At 51.7% G+C, this 17070-nt stretch overlaps 1 protein-coding gene across 1 annotated transcript in view; it reads left to right on the top strand.

Annotated features, from left to right (window-relative positions):
• Positions 1–17070, top strand: part of spega (striated muscle enriched protein kinase a) — a 102336-nt gene that overhangs the window by 27411 nt on the left and 57855 nt on the right. The window contains exons 16-19 of the mRNA XM_056588368.1: positions 6759–6871; positions 11518–11686; positions 12941–13040; positions 13696–13908. Of these exons, the coding sequence (XP_056444343.1) occupies positions 6759–6871; positions 11518–11686; positions 12941–13040; positions 13696–13908 (595 nt within the window). The remainder of the gene's footprint in view (positions 1–6758; positions 6872–11517; positions 11687–12940; positions 13041–13695; positions 13909–17070) is intronic.

The following is a 17070-nucleotide window of genomic DNA, read 5'->3' as shown; positions in this document are numbered from 1 at the left end:
AAAAAAAAAACCTTAGATTTTTAAACTTTTGTAGTCTTTGGGATAGAGTTAGCCAAGTTGATCAGTCTATTCTTTTCTGTGTTAAATCGTCAAATTAAGGGGTTTTCAATTTGTTCTTTTTTAAATGGTTCATTTTGACCCCTGTTAATTTAGATATAGCCCTTTTTATCGAAATATGTTCACCTTTATAGGAGAGGCTAGAGAGGATGAGAGAGAAGAAGAACAGGCTACCAAACAGGATGAGAGAGAGGAAGAACAGGCTACCAAAGAGGATGAGAGAGAGGAAGAACAGGCTACCAGTGAGATAGAGGAAGAACAGGCTACCAGTGAGAGAGAAGGGGAGGAGAGTGAAGGGAGAGAGAGAGAGAGAGAGACAACGGGCTGGCAATGCTTTCCATAGAGCACAAGCTTGCAAAGAAGCTGGACTTCAATGACCTCATTGATGACTTTGCCACCACAAAAGTCTGGCGCATGGCATTTCGCACCTAAATAGTTGCACACAATGTTAATGTTAAAATGTTCAAATAAATTGTTTGTTGAGTAATGAGTATTTTTTTGAATTTCCTTAATTTAAGGGTAGGGTAGGGACTGAGAAAGTAGAGGTGTGTGTGTTTTTTTTTTTGGGAGGGGCCCATTGAGAGAATTTTGTCCCGGGCCCAGCCAAACCTGTCAGCGGCCCTGCCTGTAACACTGTTGTTTATTTCTTTCGGTCACTTACCGGTGAAGGCAGCGCTCTCGCGTCCTCTCCCTGTAACACTGTTGTTTATTTCTTTCGGTCACTTACCGGTGAAGGCAGCGCTCTCGCGCCCTCTCCCTGTAACACTGTTGGGGTTTATTTTTCAGTCACTTACCGGTGAAGGCAGCGCTCTCGCGCCCTCTCCCTGTAACACTTGTGTGTTTCTTTTCAGTCACTTACCGGTGAAGGCAGCGCTCCCGCGTCCTCTCCCGAGAACACTGCTGTATATTTGAGTGTGTAATTATTTTTTCAGTCACTTGCTGGTGAAGACTGCGCTCTCGCGTCCTCTCCCGGTAACACTTTCTTGGCTTTTCTTGAATTAGTAGCTCACTGGTGAAGGCAGTGCTCCCTCTCCCAGTGTTCTGCTGATGGCTCATGTGTGTGGCGCCTGTGTGGCCCTCCTTGAGCCTCACGATGGCCATGATCGCTGCCCCTCTTGCCTCGGCTTCGAGCATTTGAGGGAGGGCCTTACCGAGAGGGCCTGCATGAACTGCGGCTCCATGCCCTTGGCACTTAGGCTGGCTAGGCTCGCAGCGGTGGAACATCCGGCAGCTGTCGACCTACCATTAATGGCGCCACTTCCTCCAGCTCAGCCCGGCCATTCTTGGCGTCGGGGTAGAGCAGGCCCCCCCCCCAGGAAAAGGGCTAGGGACGAGCTGGCATCCAAGGTGGATCGCTTGTCGTCCGATATGGAGAGGATACAGGAACTCCTCCTGACCCTGCAACCTGGGGCAGGTGGCGCGGTGGCTGACATCCGGCCTGACCCTTCCTTGGGGGATGTGCCGGGGACGGACGATGTCCTGTCGCTGGCGGCATCAGCCAACCTCTTTAGTGAGGGTGTCACGGGGGAGGAAGCCTCAAACGCTTTTGGGGAGGCCTCCCGCTCCTCTGCTCAGAGCTCTGGGCACAGCACTGAGGGTAACCCCATCGGGGCCGTCATCCGTACGGCCCTGGCTCGCCTGGGGCTCGATGCTCCTCAGGCAGACTTGGCCCAGCCTAGCGCCTTTTTCAGGCGCAGCCCTGCCACAGCCCCTTTCTCTGTCCCTCCTTCGGAGGAGTATTTAAAGGAGCTACACCTCTGCTGGAAGGACGCCAAGGCTCTCCCCCGTCCTTCTTCCAGTGCTCGGGCCTTGGCTGCCATGCGGGATCCAGCGCAGTATGGTTTGGGTTGCATGCCACCCGTTGAGCCCGCCATTGCCTCCCTCATTCTAACACCCGATCAGGCCTTGCGGCCGGATGCCAGGTGTCCTCGGCCCCAGTGCAGGGTCACAGACGACCTGCTTTCAAAGGCCTATGACGCAGCAGCACGTATGGGGCGGATTGGCAACTCCCTCTCCCACCTAATGCTGGCGCTCTCGACCTCACTGCAACAAGCTGCAGTTGAGCCATCTACACAGGACCTGAGCGACGCGTCCCTACAGGCCTTTGCCCTCATGTCCAGGGAATTGGGGCGTGTTATGTCCACCCTGGTCCAGACTCTCCGCCAGGTCTGGTTGGCTCAGTCGCCCCTGACGGAGGCGTGCAGGAAGGCCCTTAGAGCCGTGCCAGTGGTACCGGGGGAGCTGTTTGGGTCAGCTGCCCTGGAGACGCTGGAGCGAGCTGCCCGAGCTAGGCAAACTAACCTGCAGCTGGCGGGTCTTCACAGGAGTGTTTCCGCTCCTGGCAGGCCTAGAGCCCCCCCGGCTGCCCCCCGGGGCCGCTACCAGCCACCACGCTCTTACCCAGCAAGAGATGAGGGCCTACGCAGGTCTCGGCGGTCCGCCCAGCAGCCCGCTGATAACTTTCGCGCCCCCGCCCGCCCATCGCCCGGGCAGCCTCGGGCCGCGGAGCCTCACCGGTACCCCTCCAGAGCCGACAGAGGCCGGGGGGCCAGGCGCTAGGACCACGGGGCCGGTCGTCGGCTGTTTTTCCCAGCAGCAGATCAGCTATTGGGCTGCCTGTACTATAGACCCCTGGGTGGTTTCCACCTTAACCCGGGGGTACGAATTACAGTTCCGACGCCAGCCCCAGGCCTTTGGCCGGGTCAGGATGACAGTCGTCCGCGACCCGACGAAGGCCGCAGCTCTGGCCCAGGAGCTATCCGCCCTCCTGGCCAAGGGTGCGATCGAGCCAGTGGACCCTCAGTTGCAACCCGGGGGGTTCTACTCGGCGTACTTTCTGGTAACCAAGAAAGACGGCGGATTCAGGCCCATTCTAGACCTAAGGGGCCTGAACACGTTTTTAAAAATTTTACCATTTCACATGCTCACCTCGGCGGACACCCTGAGGGTAGTTGCCAGGGGGGAGTGGTTCACGACTATAGACCTAAAGGACGCCTATTTTCATGTGCCGGTTGCGGCACACCACAGGCGGTTCCTGAGGTTTGCCTATCGGGGCAGGCATTACCAATTCAGGGTACTTCCCTTCGGGCTTTCCCTCTCCCCGAGGGTTTTCACCAGGGTTGTGGCGGCAGCCCTCACACCCCTGCAGACGCAGGGCATGAAGATCCTGCCGTATCTGGACGACTGGCTGGTCTGTGCGCCCTCCAGGTCCCAGGTGGCCCAGGACACGGCCCGCCTGCTGTCGCACGTCGCCCGGCTGGGCTTGACGGTGAATCAAACAAAGAGTTGCCTGGACCCTTCCCAACGGGTTACCTATCTGGGGTTGGTCCTGGACTCGGTCGCCATGAAGGCCTACCTTTCACCTCGACGGGTGAACGACATCCTCCGCCTCCTTCCCCTCTTCAGAGCCGGCAGGAGGCTGCTTTTTATTCATTTTCTTCAGCTTCTGGGCAAGCTGGCAGCTGCTTCAGCTGTGGTGCCTCTGGGCTTACTGTCCCTGCGCCCACTCCAAATGTGGCTGAACAGCCTGCACCTAGATGCCAAGTGGCACAGGCAGAGGAGGGTCAAGGTGACCCTGCAGTGTCTTGTCTCTCTGGCCCCATGGAGAAAGAGAGCGTATCTGGAGGCAGGCGTGCCCATGGGCGCAATCCCGGCACGCCGGGAGTTGGTGACAACCGACGCCTGCCTCTCGGGATGGGGCGCAGTGTGGCAGGGCAGGACTGCGCAGGGACGGTGGTCTGGCCGGGACGTGGCACAACACATCAATGTGCTGGAACTCCGGGCTGTGCAGCTGGCATTAGCCAGCTTTCTGCCCCATTTGACAGGCCGGCATGTCCTGGTCCGGTCGGACAACATGGCCACGGTTTCGCAGGTGAACCACCAGGGGGGCACCAGGTCAGCACGGCTACTCCGGGTATCCCAGAGCCTGTGGACTTGGGCTTCTCCCCGTCTGGCCAGCCTACGGGCAGTCTATCTGCCGGGGGCCCAGAATCGGGCGGCAGACTTCCTCTCCCGACGGAAGCCTCCACCGGGGGAATGGCGGCTTCACCCCGAGGTGGTGGAGTCAATGTGGGGCCTCTTCGGCAGGGCAGAGGTGGACCTCTTTGCCTCGGAGGAGTCGGCGCATTGCCCCCTCTGGTTCTCCTGGGCAGAAGCGTCCAGCCCCTTAGGGCAGGACGCGCTGGCGCACGATTGGCCGGACAGGCCTCTTTATGCCTACCCACCATTGCCTCTGGTTCTGCCGACACTCCAGAGGGTCCTTTTGCAGGGCCACCGGCTCCTTCTGGTGGCCCCCTTTTGGCCGGGGAGGCTCTGGTATCCACTGCCGCTCAGGCTCTGCTGCAGATCGCCATGGCGCCTCCCCGACAGGAGGGATCTCCTGTCCCAGCTGGGGGGTCAGATCTGGCATCCCGACCCCTCTCGCCTACAGCTCTGGGCTTGGCCACTGCAGGGCCCGACCCACTGCTGAGGGAGTGCACTGCGGCTGTCAGGGGTACAGTTATGAGTGCCAGGGCACCATCGACCAGGCTGCAGTACGGAAACAGGTGGAAGCTGTTCTCCAACTGGTGTGCGGCTAGGGCCGTGGATCCAGTGCATTGCGCTGTGACCACGGTGCTGGAATTTCTGCAGTCCCTCCTGGATAGTGGCCGGTCGCACTCTACCTTGAGGGTCTATGTCGCTGCCATCTCCTCCCTACATGATAGGGTTGACAGCGCCACGGTAGGGCGCCACAGATTAGTGTCCCTCTTTCTAAGAGGGGCTTTGAGGCTGCGTCCCCTTACAGCCATGCGGTCTCCAGCATGGGACCTGCCGCTGGTGCTGGAAGCCTTGTCATCTCCTCCCTTCGAGCCTTTGGGTCAAGGGGGTTTGAAGTGGCTGTCTATGAAGGCTGCCTTTTTACTCGCCATAACATCTGCCAAGCGGGTCGGGGAGTTGCATGCCCTATCAGTGAGTGATACATGCCTGAGGTGGAACTCTGATGGCTCGGGTGTCACTCTATGGCCGAACGTTGCGTTCCTGCCAAAGACCCTGCCACGCAATCACTTTAACCAGCCCATCCAGTTAGCACGCTTTGACCCCCCTTCTGGGGAGGGTGGGTCTGAGCTGCTGTGCCCGGTGCGGGCCCTTAGGGCTTATATTTCTGCTACCGCCGGTATTCGCCAGTCGGAGCAGCTTTTTGTTTGCCATGGTGGCCCTAATAGGGGTCGTGCTTTAACAAAGCAGAGGCTGTCCCACTGGATTGTGGAGACCATAACACACGCCTACGGGGCCAGTGGCCGCCCCCCGCCATCCAGGGTGAGGTGTCACTCAACTAGGGCTACATCATGGGCTGCCCTGAGAGGGGTGCCCCTGGGGACCATCTGTGCCGCGGCGTCATGGGCGTCGCCTAGCACATTCTCCAGGTTCTACCGGGTCAACGTTGCCACTCCCCATCCAATGGGCGTGGCCCTGATGCCAAGCTCTGCTTTCTCTGATCAGTAGGTGAGCACCTTGACTCTTCGTGACGTTGTTGGTATTGGCCATCCAGTGCTTAATGCACCGCCTCTGGCGGTCAGTAAGGATGAAATAGAACGCAGAGTTACGTATGTAACTCCGGTTCTATGAATCCTGGATGACCGCCAGAGTTACAGGTCACTCAGAAGTCTTGTGGTTCGCAAGAAGATTCTGGGAACAGATCCTCTGTCGACACCGGGCTATATAGCCAATCCGGTGTCACGAGGGTCACATGTGACCTTGTTGGTATAGGTACTCGAACTGCGCATGCGCGAGACGGATAAATCCAGTCCTTAATGCACCGCCTCTGGCGGTCATCCAGGATTCATAGAACCGGAGTTACATACGTAACTCTGCGTTTTATCAACAGCCTCTGTTAGCTTAGCTTCAGACGCTGTGGATGTTAGTTTCTGCTGGTGAAGTCCCACCCACTGGCACTGCTCTAATAGGTCTGTAGCGTCAGTGGGTCCCACCCCCTAGAGGGGGGTGGGACTAGTGGTTGTAGTCTTACGAGAATCATCCCCTCTTACACTTCCTATTTTTTTGTACGCAAAAATCGTCATAATGCGTCATTGTAAACAGGAAGTGTTGGAGATTGATACGGATCTCTCCAGAAAATAAGGGAATGATGCTCGACCATTCAAAAATATGAGTGGGTTTCTAACGATACAAAGCTTAAGTGAAGTTGCCCTTTAATATACATCTCAAAGTCAGCTAAGGAATGATCTCAGTCTTGGAATGATTCAGGATTGTCTCTTGATAAAGCTGGGATTAGGCCATTGATAAAGTCTCAAACTCTAAGTATGAAACACTAGCTTAAAATGGATAAATGAAATGTGATGTTTATAGAACTGGGGTGAGCAGGTGACCCACTTTATGCTGGACTCTTCATCTTTATCCACTGTCCCCCGTCTCACGTATTGAGACATTGTCCCCCCATTTTAATTGGCTCTAGTTTTCAAAAGTTGAACGACTCTAGGACAGATGTTTTACTAAAATCAGGCTTTTATCCAATGGCTGTGATGAAGGCAGGGAAGGCTGTCATCACAGGGCTGGGTTTTATGTCAATCAAAGTGTGTACATGTGGGTCAACTGCAGGTGAACCTGTCGCCGTCTGTGGTGCCTGCTATGTCCCACCTTTGGTTTAGTCAGTCAGCCTACGTAGCAACGTGTATCCAGATAAAATCGCCCTCCTCTTCCTCCTCTAGCACCACCCAAGTTTGAGTCCATCATGGAGGACCTGGACGTTGACGCCGGGGCGACCTCCCGCCTGGCCGTGGTGGTGGAGGGGAAACCCGACCCCGACATCCTGTGGTACAAGGTACCATATCTCAGTACTTTTTCTCTTTGTTCACATTTGCATTTATAACTGTGAAGTAATGGTACTGGGCCACTTTATAATTCATATGTTTTATATTGTTTAAACCGTTTGTTTTGTTTGCCCTGTTTGTTCTGTTTGTCTTGACTTTAGCATTTACTTCAGCAATCATTATTGTATTGTATCTTATCCTGTGTTTTCCACTGTTGCTGAACTGTTGTAACAAAGGAATTTCCCCTTCAGGGGTTTATTAAAGGTGCCATGGCATGAAAATCACACTTTATGAGGTTTTCTAACCTAAATATGAGTTTCCCTAGCCTGCCTATGGTCCCCCAGGGGCTAAAACTTGCGTTCGGTGTAAAACGAGCACTAGGTGTTATGATCACCTTTGGAAAAAATCGGATCTCCCAAGCCGGTGGCAGCGGCTCGGGCGAGGCCGCAGACAAACGGCCCTTTTCAGGGCCACCTGAGAGGGCTTCTGGATCTAGGTCCTTTTCAGGACTCCTATGCGCCTCCTGTCCCGCCTCCCTGGCACCGGGTGACGGGCACTTGGCGTGCTTTCGGTGCCTCGGCGCCGATCACGCCGCGGCTGCTATGGCGGCCCCCGTCTCCTGTGTCGCCTGCCGGGAGCTGCCTGAAGAGGGGATCCTCTCCAGGCATCTCATCTTTTCCCCTGCGGTGGAACTGGCTGACGCCATCGACCTGTTCAGGGCCGGCCCTTTCGTCGACGATGGCATCATCGACGCCTCCCTGGACGACGTCTTCGGCAACTCGGCGTCCGGTTTTTCCCGCTCTCGGGTTACAACCGCTACCATCATACAACACGAGGGTCCGCGCCGGATGACCGATCTCTTCCGGGAGATCATGGGTGAGGCGGCGGCAATCAAAGGGATTCCCATGCCGGCCCCGCCTCTTGCCCCCGTATCTGACGATATGCAGGGCGAGTGCTTTCGCACCCCATCTTTTTCCCGGCTGGTTACCCAGTGCCCCTTGTTCCCGCCTTTGCAGCACTTGTTTATTGCTGCAGGTGAGGACCCTTCGACCCTGAAGGCTCCGGTAAGATCCTACACAGATTTCACCAACGTGGAGGGGTGGGCCGATACTCAGGCGAGGGGGATCCCTCGCCTGGAGCCTCCCCTGGCAGTGCTTCTCTGTCCGGGCGCCGGATGGCTCCCTAACGAAAAGCCGCTGCCCCCCGACCGCCTCCAGAAGCAGATTGTCGGCCTAACGGACAGGGTGTTCGTTTGTGCCTCTCAATCCGCGGCGGCGGTCAACAACATCGCCCTGCTCTCCTCTGCCATGGTCTCCTTGTCGGCTGACAGGGAGGCCTACGGCCCGGAGGAAGCCGCGAGATGGCTGGCGGTTTCCCGCTTTTCCAGCGCCATCCTCCAGCTATGCCAGCCGATAGCCGTTTCGGCCGGCCGGCATATGGCGTGGGCTACCATGATTCAAAGGGTCATATGGCTCTCCCACACTGCGGTGCCGGAACGAGAGCGGGCCAGCCTCGTCCAGGGTCCACTAGCGCCGGATGGCCTATTTGGTCCCAGGTTCTCCAAGGTGCTCGCGCACCAGCAGTCAGTCCGTGAGAATCGTTCCCGGTTCGGGGCGATTCTCACGGGCTCCTCCCGCCAGCAGGCTGGGTGGAAGCGGGGTCTAGGCCGGTCCCAGCGTTCCAGGGGGCCGCCTCCGACTCTAGCCCCGGTGCAGCAGCAGCCACAGCCGCAGCTGCCGCGCACGGGGAGAGCAGCAGCGCCACGGACCGGGAAGTTCCGGACGCTTGCTCCTACTTTTTCTTTCCCTATTAAAGAAAAAAGTAAAGACCTTTCGGCCGAACGGCAGTCCATGGTACCTAAAGAGCGATATTCCTCAGGCCACCTGTGTCCTACGCTTGTGGTGCGCTCCTCCATGTTGCCTCTTTCCCCCCCTCTATGATTGTAGCCACGCTGGGATCTCCCCACCGTGTTGCGCGGATTGTCCAGGGATCCTTTCGAGCCTCTTTCTCAGGCCCCTTTGGATGCCCTGTCATTTAAGACGGCGCTCTTGTTGGCCTTGGTTTCTGCCAAGCGGTCATGGTCTTCCCCCGGCCCCTTTGTCCGTTTTTACATGTTAGACATGTCCAGGGGCTCACTCGGCAACTCTGTGCTGGAGTCCGGGACCCCTTTTACGGCTTAAGAATATCGACATGTTCTTTAAAGCGGCGTTTGTGGATTTCCTCTCGCCGGCTGGCGAGTTGGACTTGATTACCAGTCTTACTCTTCCACCTTTTTTCAAATGAAAAACAGGCTAGGGGGTTTTCTATTGGCTCGCCAATTGTCTGGTGGTTTTGAAACGGCCGAGAGAGTCCCATTATTGGGGAGCCGGATTCCGTAGCTCCGCCCCCGGTGGTAGCGGACCTAATGGAAACCGTGTTGCTCTGGTTTTTCTTTTCCTTTTCATGGGTTCCATGAAACACGGATTAGAGCCGGAGTCTTTACAGACTCACTTTTTTCTCCCTTGATCATTGCCTTGCTTGATCTAGGAGGAATTAGTTTTTTATCAAGCTGTTGTGTTTTACACTTCCTTGGCTTTTTGAGTCTTAATGTGCTCTGGTGACTTAGGTCGTTTTGACTGGGGTCCAGCAGGAGTACATTGATCGGGCTCCGCTCGCAGCTTCACCTTAGCCCATAAGGCGAAGCCTAGACGGCGTAGCCTACATGAAATAGAACGATAGTTATGTTATTATAACTCTAGTTCTATGATTGTAGGCGTAGCCGTCTAGTTTCCCACCTGCTGTACCCTCCAAATGCTGAAAGAAAAGCGTGGAGGATGAGCGACGGTATACACCGCGTTATATAGACACGATACCGTGGGAAATGTGGGCGGTGCCCACGCTGATAGGTGCATAGTTTGAATTTTCAGCGCGCGCAGACGCGCGCACGGGACAAGCCCATAAGGCGAAGCCTAGACGGCTACGCCTACAATCATAGAACTAGAGTTATAATAACATAACTATCGTTATCTCAGCCATGGTTGAGAAGGAATTGGGGGAAAGGAACTTTGGCTTTGACTCCCTGAAGTACATGAACTGCGACATGCCGCCATTTGCCGCGAGGCACCACCGCCGCGAAGCACCACTGCCCGGCAGCGGGCAGCCGGCAGCAGGCAGCGTGCGGTTCAGTCTACTTCAGATTGATGTGAAAGTGGGAGAACCAGAGACGTCGGAGAACCCGAGGAAGTCATTTGTGATTCATAATATGGTCTGGAGGCACTTTTGGCCGTTATAATATGTATCATATGATAAAGATATCTATGTATTATATGATATTATTTAGATATAGAGCTCCAGGACTGTAACGCAAGTGTTGTACACTTCCTTGTTATTTGGAACCCTATGGCGCATAACACGTTGGACTCTCGTCTCTGGTATTTTTACAACGAGACTCGTAGTGGGGGTTATTTCAGCTAGGGATGCACCGGCCGAAAATGGCCCAAAAGCACATTCTCGGTTTTCGGCCGAAATACTTTTATCACCGAAACAACATGGCCGAAACAGAAATTTGTGATGACGCAAACAAAAAGCGCGGCGAGCACACGCCAATATGTCTGCGGTGTGGACGTTTTTCAATGTTTCTGAGAAAGACCCACATATAGCAATTTGCAAAAATTGCAATGCCTTAATTTTAATGAAGTTAGTACACAGTCATAGCCATAAATGCAATTGTTATAATAACTTATTTTCGGTGTTTTGGTTTTCGGCCTTCGTTACCTCATTTTCGTTTCTGGTTTCGGCCAATAATTTTCATTTCGGTGCATTCCTATTCTCAGCCATGGTTGAGAATGAATTGGGGGAAGGGAACTTTGGCTTTGACTCCCTCAAGAACATGAACCACGACATGGAGGAGAAAGGGATTGTTGGCCGCGAATGTCTCCCGCTTGAGTCCCGCTTCCCGCTGCCGAGGGACGCTGCCGAGGGACAATCGCCTCAGCGCTGCACGAGGCGGAGGTGCCTAAGCGCTGCCCGGCAACAATCGCTTTCTCCATGTCGCGGTTCAGTCTACTTCAGATTGATGTGGACGTGGAAGAACCAGGAACGTCGGAGAACCCAACGCGGTAGTTTGAGATTCATAATATCGGCTCACACAGCTTTTGGCCGAGATAATATCTATTATATGATATAGATATCTATGTATACGATATTATTTAGTTATAGAGCTCCAGGACTCCCGTGTGTTCTAGAATATTTACAGAACACGGCTAAAGGCTGTGTGCGCCTCGCCATTGCGATACATCCACTGTAAACAGAGCGCATGGTACCGTGGCTGCAAGCTGCTCAGGGCCACACGCCCACCCTCGTCCTTTGCCCGCCTCGCTCCTCCTCATTTGCATTATAGCTCCAGACACCAAAACAGCGCATTTGGGGGAAGCTCAATGTGCGACTCGGAGTGGCTGTAACTCTGCACCACAGCTGAATTTCGGGAACGTCTTTGAATACTGTGTGAGTGGCCCACTAATACCTATATTAAAGCATCCATAAAATAGCATGTCATGGCACCTTTAAAGTGGCATCTTATCTTATCTCATCCCAGAGCCTTGATTGAATAAAGGAAGAAGATCTCGGAAAAATGCAAATATTTTCCCGCCGAATTGTTAATCTTGACCGCTGGTTGCAGGACGAGGCCCACCTCTCAGAGAGCAGCCATTGCACGTTCGTCTACGATGATCCAGAGTACTCCCTGGTGGTGCTGAACGCCCGTCCGGAAGACTCTGGCGTGTACACCTGTACTGCCAAGAATCTGGCGGGGGCCGTCTCCTGCAAGGCTGAGGTCACCGTCCATGCAGGTGAGGAAACATCTGACACTAATTGCTGTCTTGAATACGCCACTGTCATGGGCATAATGATGGCCATGAATGAATCACCAGCGCTACGAACGCACCACCAGCGCTATGAACCTACCACCACTTCCATGAACCAACCACAACTGCTATGAACGTACCTTGATCACCGTGAATGCACCACCAATTTCAGACCAAGGTTGTAAACACACCTCCTCTGTCATAAATGCACCACTACAGCTATGAACACAACACTACGCTATGAACTCAACACTACTGCTATGAACGCAACACTGCCCCTATTAACACACAACTAGAGCTATTGTTGCAACACTCCCACTATGAATGCAACACTACAGCTATGAACGCAACACTACAGCTATGAACGCAAAACTGCCATTATGAATGCATGACTACAGCTATGTCTGCAACACTACTGTCATGAACTCATCACCACTGTCAAGAACACATGAGGTACTGATCCGAGGCAGGATGTCTATCCAAAACCCATATATCCCCCCAGCCATTGTTTATTTTCATTTTAATAATACTGGTTCCAGTGGATAGGCTTGAAGAAACCTCTTTTGCTTCATTTTGTACAGCTCTCGACAAAAATAATATTGCCAATAACAAAGTTTATGTTGGCCATGGAAAGTTTGGCTGCGTTTTATATACATTATACACATTATACACATTCCCCTTTCTCAGGCGCTCTGTGCGCAGATTTGATATTTTCTATTTTAAACCCTCCACAGTTTTCTAAATGTCCCCCCCAGCCATCTGAAATGTTAGTCACTCTCCCGCTGAGCTGTCAGTGAAATAAAGGAACCGCTTTTGTTGCCTGAGGATGTGACCATAAATGGTCGTTCCTCTCTGGACTGGGAGAAGCTGTTGTGTTTAGGGTCTAGATGGCCCATATTGCTGACACAGGACAGGCGTCCTGAAACTCCAGTGAAACCCATCTGTCACTAATGGACTTTCTCTCTCACACACACACACACACACAAACCCCACCTTGATAGACACATACACAAAGACAGATGCTCACCTACATACAGTAGATAGACTTTCTCACACACGCACACACACACACAAATTAATTAAAGGTGTGTGTGTGTGTGTGTGTGTGTGTGTGTGTGTGTGTGTGTGTGTGTGTGTGTGTGTGTGTGTGTGTGTGTGTGTGTGTGTGTGTGTGTGTGTGTGTGTGTGTGTGTGTGTGTGTGACAATGTATGTTTGTGCATGTGTTTGTGTGTGCGTAGAGAGGAAGCAGGCTGTGGCTCCGGCAGAAGATGAAGGCAGCATCCTAAGGAAGATGAGACGCCTCACTGACTACTACCATGTCCACAAGGAGATTGGAAGGTACACGCAAACGTCTTTTTGTGTTTGACGTGTGAATCTGTGTGGTTGCCAAATCGACACTCTCTAGCCTACCCACAGCCCACCTGGGTGGCTTTACTGGGCTCCTCCGAGGACCAGGACACAGTGTGATGATGTTTAAACAGGTTTATTGCTAAGTTTTGGAGTACCCAACACACAGCGTAGGTGTTGAATGCTGCCATGTCATAGCTCCCCTGAGTGTGTGGGGTGACGGCTCATTTAACTTGTGTGCACTGATTGCTCAATGCACCACGGGTGTGCGGCCTCACCAGCCCCAGTGTCCAATCAGTTTGATCGGGGCCAGGTGAGGCTGCTACAACCAGCCGTGGTAAATTAACTGCATTTATACAGCTCTTTTCTAAACAGTAGCCACTCAATGGGCTTTGCAATATTGCCTCACAATCACCCATTCATGCACACATTCACATACCGACGGTAGTTTTAACAATGCAAAGCGACAGCCAGTTTGTTGGGAATAGTCAGGCCGACACTCGGCTAGGAGGAGCCGGGGATCAAACTAGCAACCTCCCGGTTACCAGCCAACCCGCTCCACCTTCTGAGCCACATGCCGCCCCATCCACACACACTCCACCCCGTCACTCTCCACCAACCGATCGTCTCTCCTCCTCCTCCGCAGGGGGGCGTTCTCGTATGTGAAGAGGGTGACGCAGAAGACGAAGAACAACGGGAAGCCAGCGGAGTTTGCCGCCAAGTTCGTGTCGTCCCGGGGGAAGCGGAAAGCAGCAGCACTGGGCGAGATGGCACTGCTGTCGGAGCTGGATCACCAGAGGATCGCCTTCCTCCATGACGCCTTTGAGAAGAAAAACACGCTGGTGCTGGTGCTGGAGCTGTATCCTTCTTTAGACTCGTTTGTTGTTAAGGTTTGAATCATCTGTTTGTTTTGTATTATTTTAGTATTTTTGGTATTTTCAATAATCTTTTATATAATGTCTATTTTGTATATTTGTTTACATTTGATATAAACATGTATATATATCTATATATATTATATTCGATTTTATTAATATTTCAGAATAGTCAAATGGTTAGCAATTGACTTTTTTTTGTTACTTTTTCTTTTTTTACATATTCTTTTTGTAACATATACATTGGGTTTGCTGTAAGCAAACAAAATAGTTTATATTTTCTAGTTTCTATGTTTAGGAGGTTAATCCTACATTCTGAGCCCAGAGCTCTGTCTCACCAAGTGGGAGAAGACAGATCGCTTGTGTGAGGTACACTGAAACCCGGGCAGCATTCAGCCTTTCAGAACAACAAAAAGCAATTAATTTAAATAAAGATTCAGTCTTTCAAAAGGCCCTGGGGGGTATTCCATCAACCAAGCTAAAGGCAAAGCCCGGCTTATTTTGCTTAGCCTCGCTACTTTAAGCTAGAGTTGCGTTACATCAACGTGACTTAAGGGAATCTCCGCTAAGTAACCATGGCAATTTATCCGACCAAATGAACCTGGTCGGTACCAGCATAGACATCTTATAGGTAGACGGAGCATTGGCTGCTGGGACGCGAGAAATACGGCCTCCATCTTGGAGTGGTCAACCGGGAGCAGCAACAGCAGCATAAACAGGATGCCGGGCTGTTGTTCAGCGTATTCCTGCTCACATCGGCGGACAATCCATAATAGGAATCGGGGGATTACTTTTCACATGCACGATTTAACATTACCGTACTATTGGTATAATTAGTATTGAATAATAAAACACGCCAAACCATGTGGCCTTTATCATAGCTACACGTATGACAAAAAAACGCATGAAAATCTGTGGTATTCAGTGAGGTATGAGTAATTAAATGCGCTGACAGTTCATTGCTCCAGCCAAACGGATTACACTGAGTGGAGCGGATGACCACTCCAAGATGGCGGCCCCGCGTCTCGTCAGCGCCAGTAGGCGGTAGCATTCGATGCTCCGTCTACCTATAAGATGTCTATGGGTACCAGGCTAGCTGCCAGGCTTACTTCAGCAGTGTTTCAGAGAAGTCCCATCTGTCGGAAACAAGTGTACCAGCAGAAGGTTCCGCCAAGCCTAGTCCTCGCGATTTTGTCATAAATGTACATATATGAAGTACAAACAGCGTATATTTTCACTAAGGGTCTAAGATCAAATGATGCAAATAAAATAATGAAAATAATTGCTATCTATTGTTACCGTGGATATTTTCTAAACACATTTTCAGACAAATTTAAGTATTCTATCAAAATTAGGAACCAGCAGTTGGGTGAGTGGTCTAGCATCTGCTCTATAGTACGGGTAGTCTCGCAAAGCCAGACCAAACTACAGCAAGTAGAATGGTCTGGAACCACGCTATTTAGAGCCGTCTATCCGGGGGCAAACTGGGCTGGCCTGTTTTTATTTCTTTAAACCAATCACAATCGTCTAGGGCGGGGCTAACCCCGGGAAGCAGCAGCGGTGCTTCCCGGGTGCAAAATAGTGCCGGGAGGGGAATTAGTTTCCGAGTTTGAGGGGGAGCACAAAACGGGAAAGCCAGCAACAGGAAGGGGAGGAGAAGCGGTGGAATCGGACGCTAGCGCTATAGACGCTGTCCATTTCCGCTCAGCCAGACTATAGTACGGGTGACCCGAGTTCGCGTCCTGGGGACGTCATTGAATTCATGCTGTTGGCTTATTTTTGTCATTTCCTTTATATCAGAGAAATTAGGCCTAACAATTGACTTTTTATATAATAAATATGTCTTACAATATCCCTAGAACCCAAATATGACTTGCAAAAACCCATGGTAAAGTTAATGTTAATATTAATGTTACTGATAATTCTTTGTCACAATGACAAAGACAATGCTGCATGGGAAATTGCAGCCACATAAATTCCATTCAGGTAAGTTTCACGGCAGGCAGCCAAGATGACTTCTGTTGCGAAAAATACTATGGTCAGTCAATTTAGAATAGGCCTATTAAAATAAATGGAAAATAAATGGCATGAACATTTTTCGCTTTCTCGAGCAATCCTTCCTAATTTACTAATTAGATGGGGATTGAACTCCGGACAACCGGGTGCAAGACCGGCAAGTTACCTCAAGACCATTTCCTGATTCCTAATCTACAGTCAATATTACATTAAAATATGTTATGCTTAATACTACTTATTCATTTAAAAGATTGGCGATTTTATTGCCAGGCGGCCTCCCTGTTTTCATTAATGGTTACGGTGTTCCCTATTTGAGGTATTATATGCTTGTACTCCTCAAAGAAATCCACAAGCAGCTTCTGTTCGCCGCTGGAAAAGATCCCGCACGGTCCTTTTCAGACATTTGAGCCATGATTCGACATTCACGGTTCTGGGCTGGTTACATATCTCGTGAGCGCGCATAATCCACGATAACGTAAACCTGGCTTGAACTAAACTGAGCAAGGCGCGGCTGAACTGGGTTGATGGAACGGCTTTAGCCTCAAGTGGAAGTTGGCGTTAGTTCTAACCGGGCTTAATCAACTAAGCACCGCTTTCGTTAGCGACCAATTTATACATTGCATGGTCTTGCTGTGCGTGCAACACAATATCAAGTAGTGTTGTTTGTTTTTGTGTTTGCTAAAGAGGCTAATGTAGCTAGATCGGCGTGCGCAGCTTCCTTGCCCCTCTTTTGACAATGGCGTCACCATTACTGGGTGTTCCCGTGGACCTCGGAGCCTGTATCGTACAGGGGTCTCTCCGACAGAGGCTCTTTCGGGACCGATCCCTTGGCATTGCCTGAGAATATTCTTTATAAGAGATACAGGTTCTCACCAGAGGGTATTTGCTATTTGATTGTCCTTGTTGGACATTATGTAGACAATGCTTACTGTTGCGCATTGTGTCTCTGTGAGTGGTGGAGTGGTGTAACCGCGTCAGTCTTGACTTTCTGCGCGGGGGGTTCGACTCCCAAGTGGCGCGCATTTATGTCAAGCTTAAAAAGTCCCAATTCTCATGCATATGGAATACTTATTCACTAAAGGTTATGGAATTATATTTTTGTGCTTATTTCGAACTTGAACCCATATTTT

This window comes from Gadus chalcogrammus, chromosome 4 (genome assembly GCF_026213295.1).
Source record: "Gadus chalcogrammus isolate NIFS_2021 chromosome 4, NIFS_Gcha_1.0, whole genome shotgun sequence".
In the NCBI taxonomy this organism is placed as follows: Eukaryota; Metazoa; Chordata; class Actinopteri; order Gadiformes; family Gadidae; genus Gadus; species Gadus chalcogrammus.
Note: the sequence above shows the minus strand (reverse complement) of the source record. Positions and strands in the feature narration are given on the sequence as shown.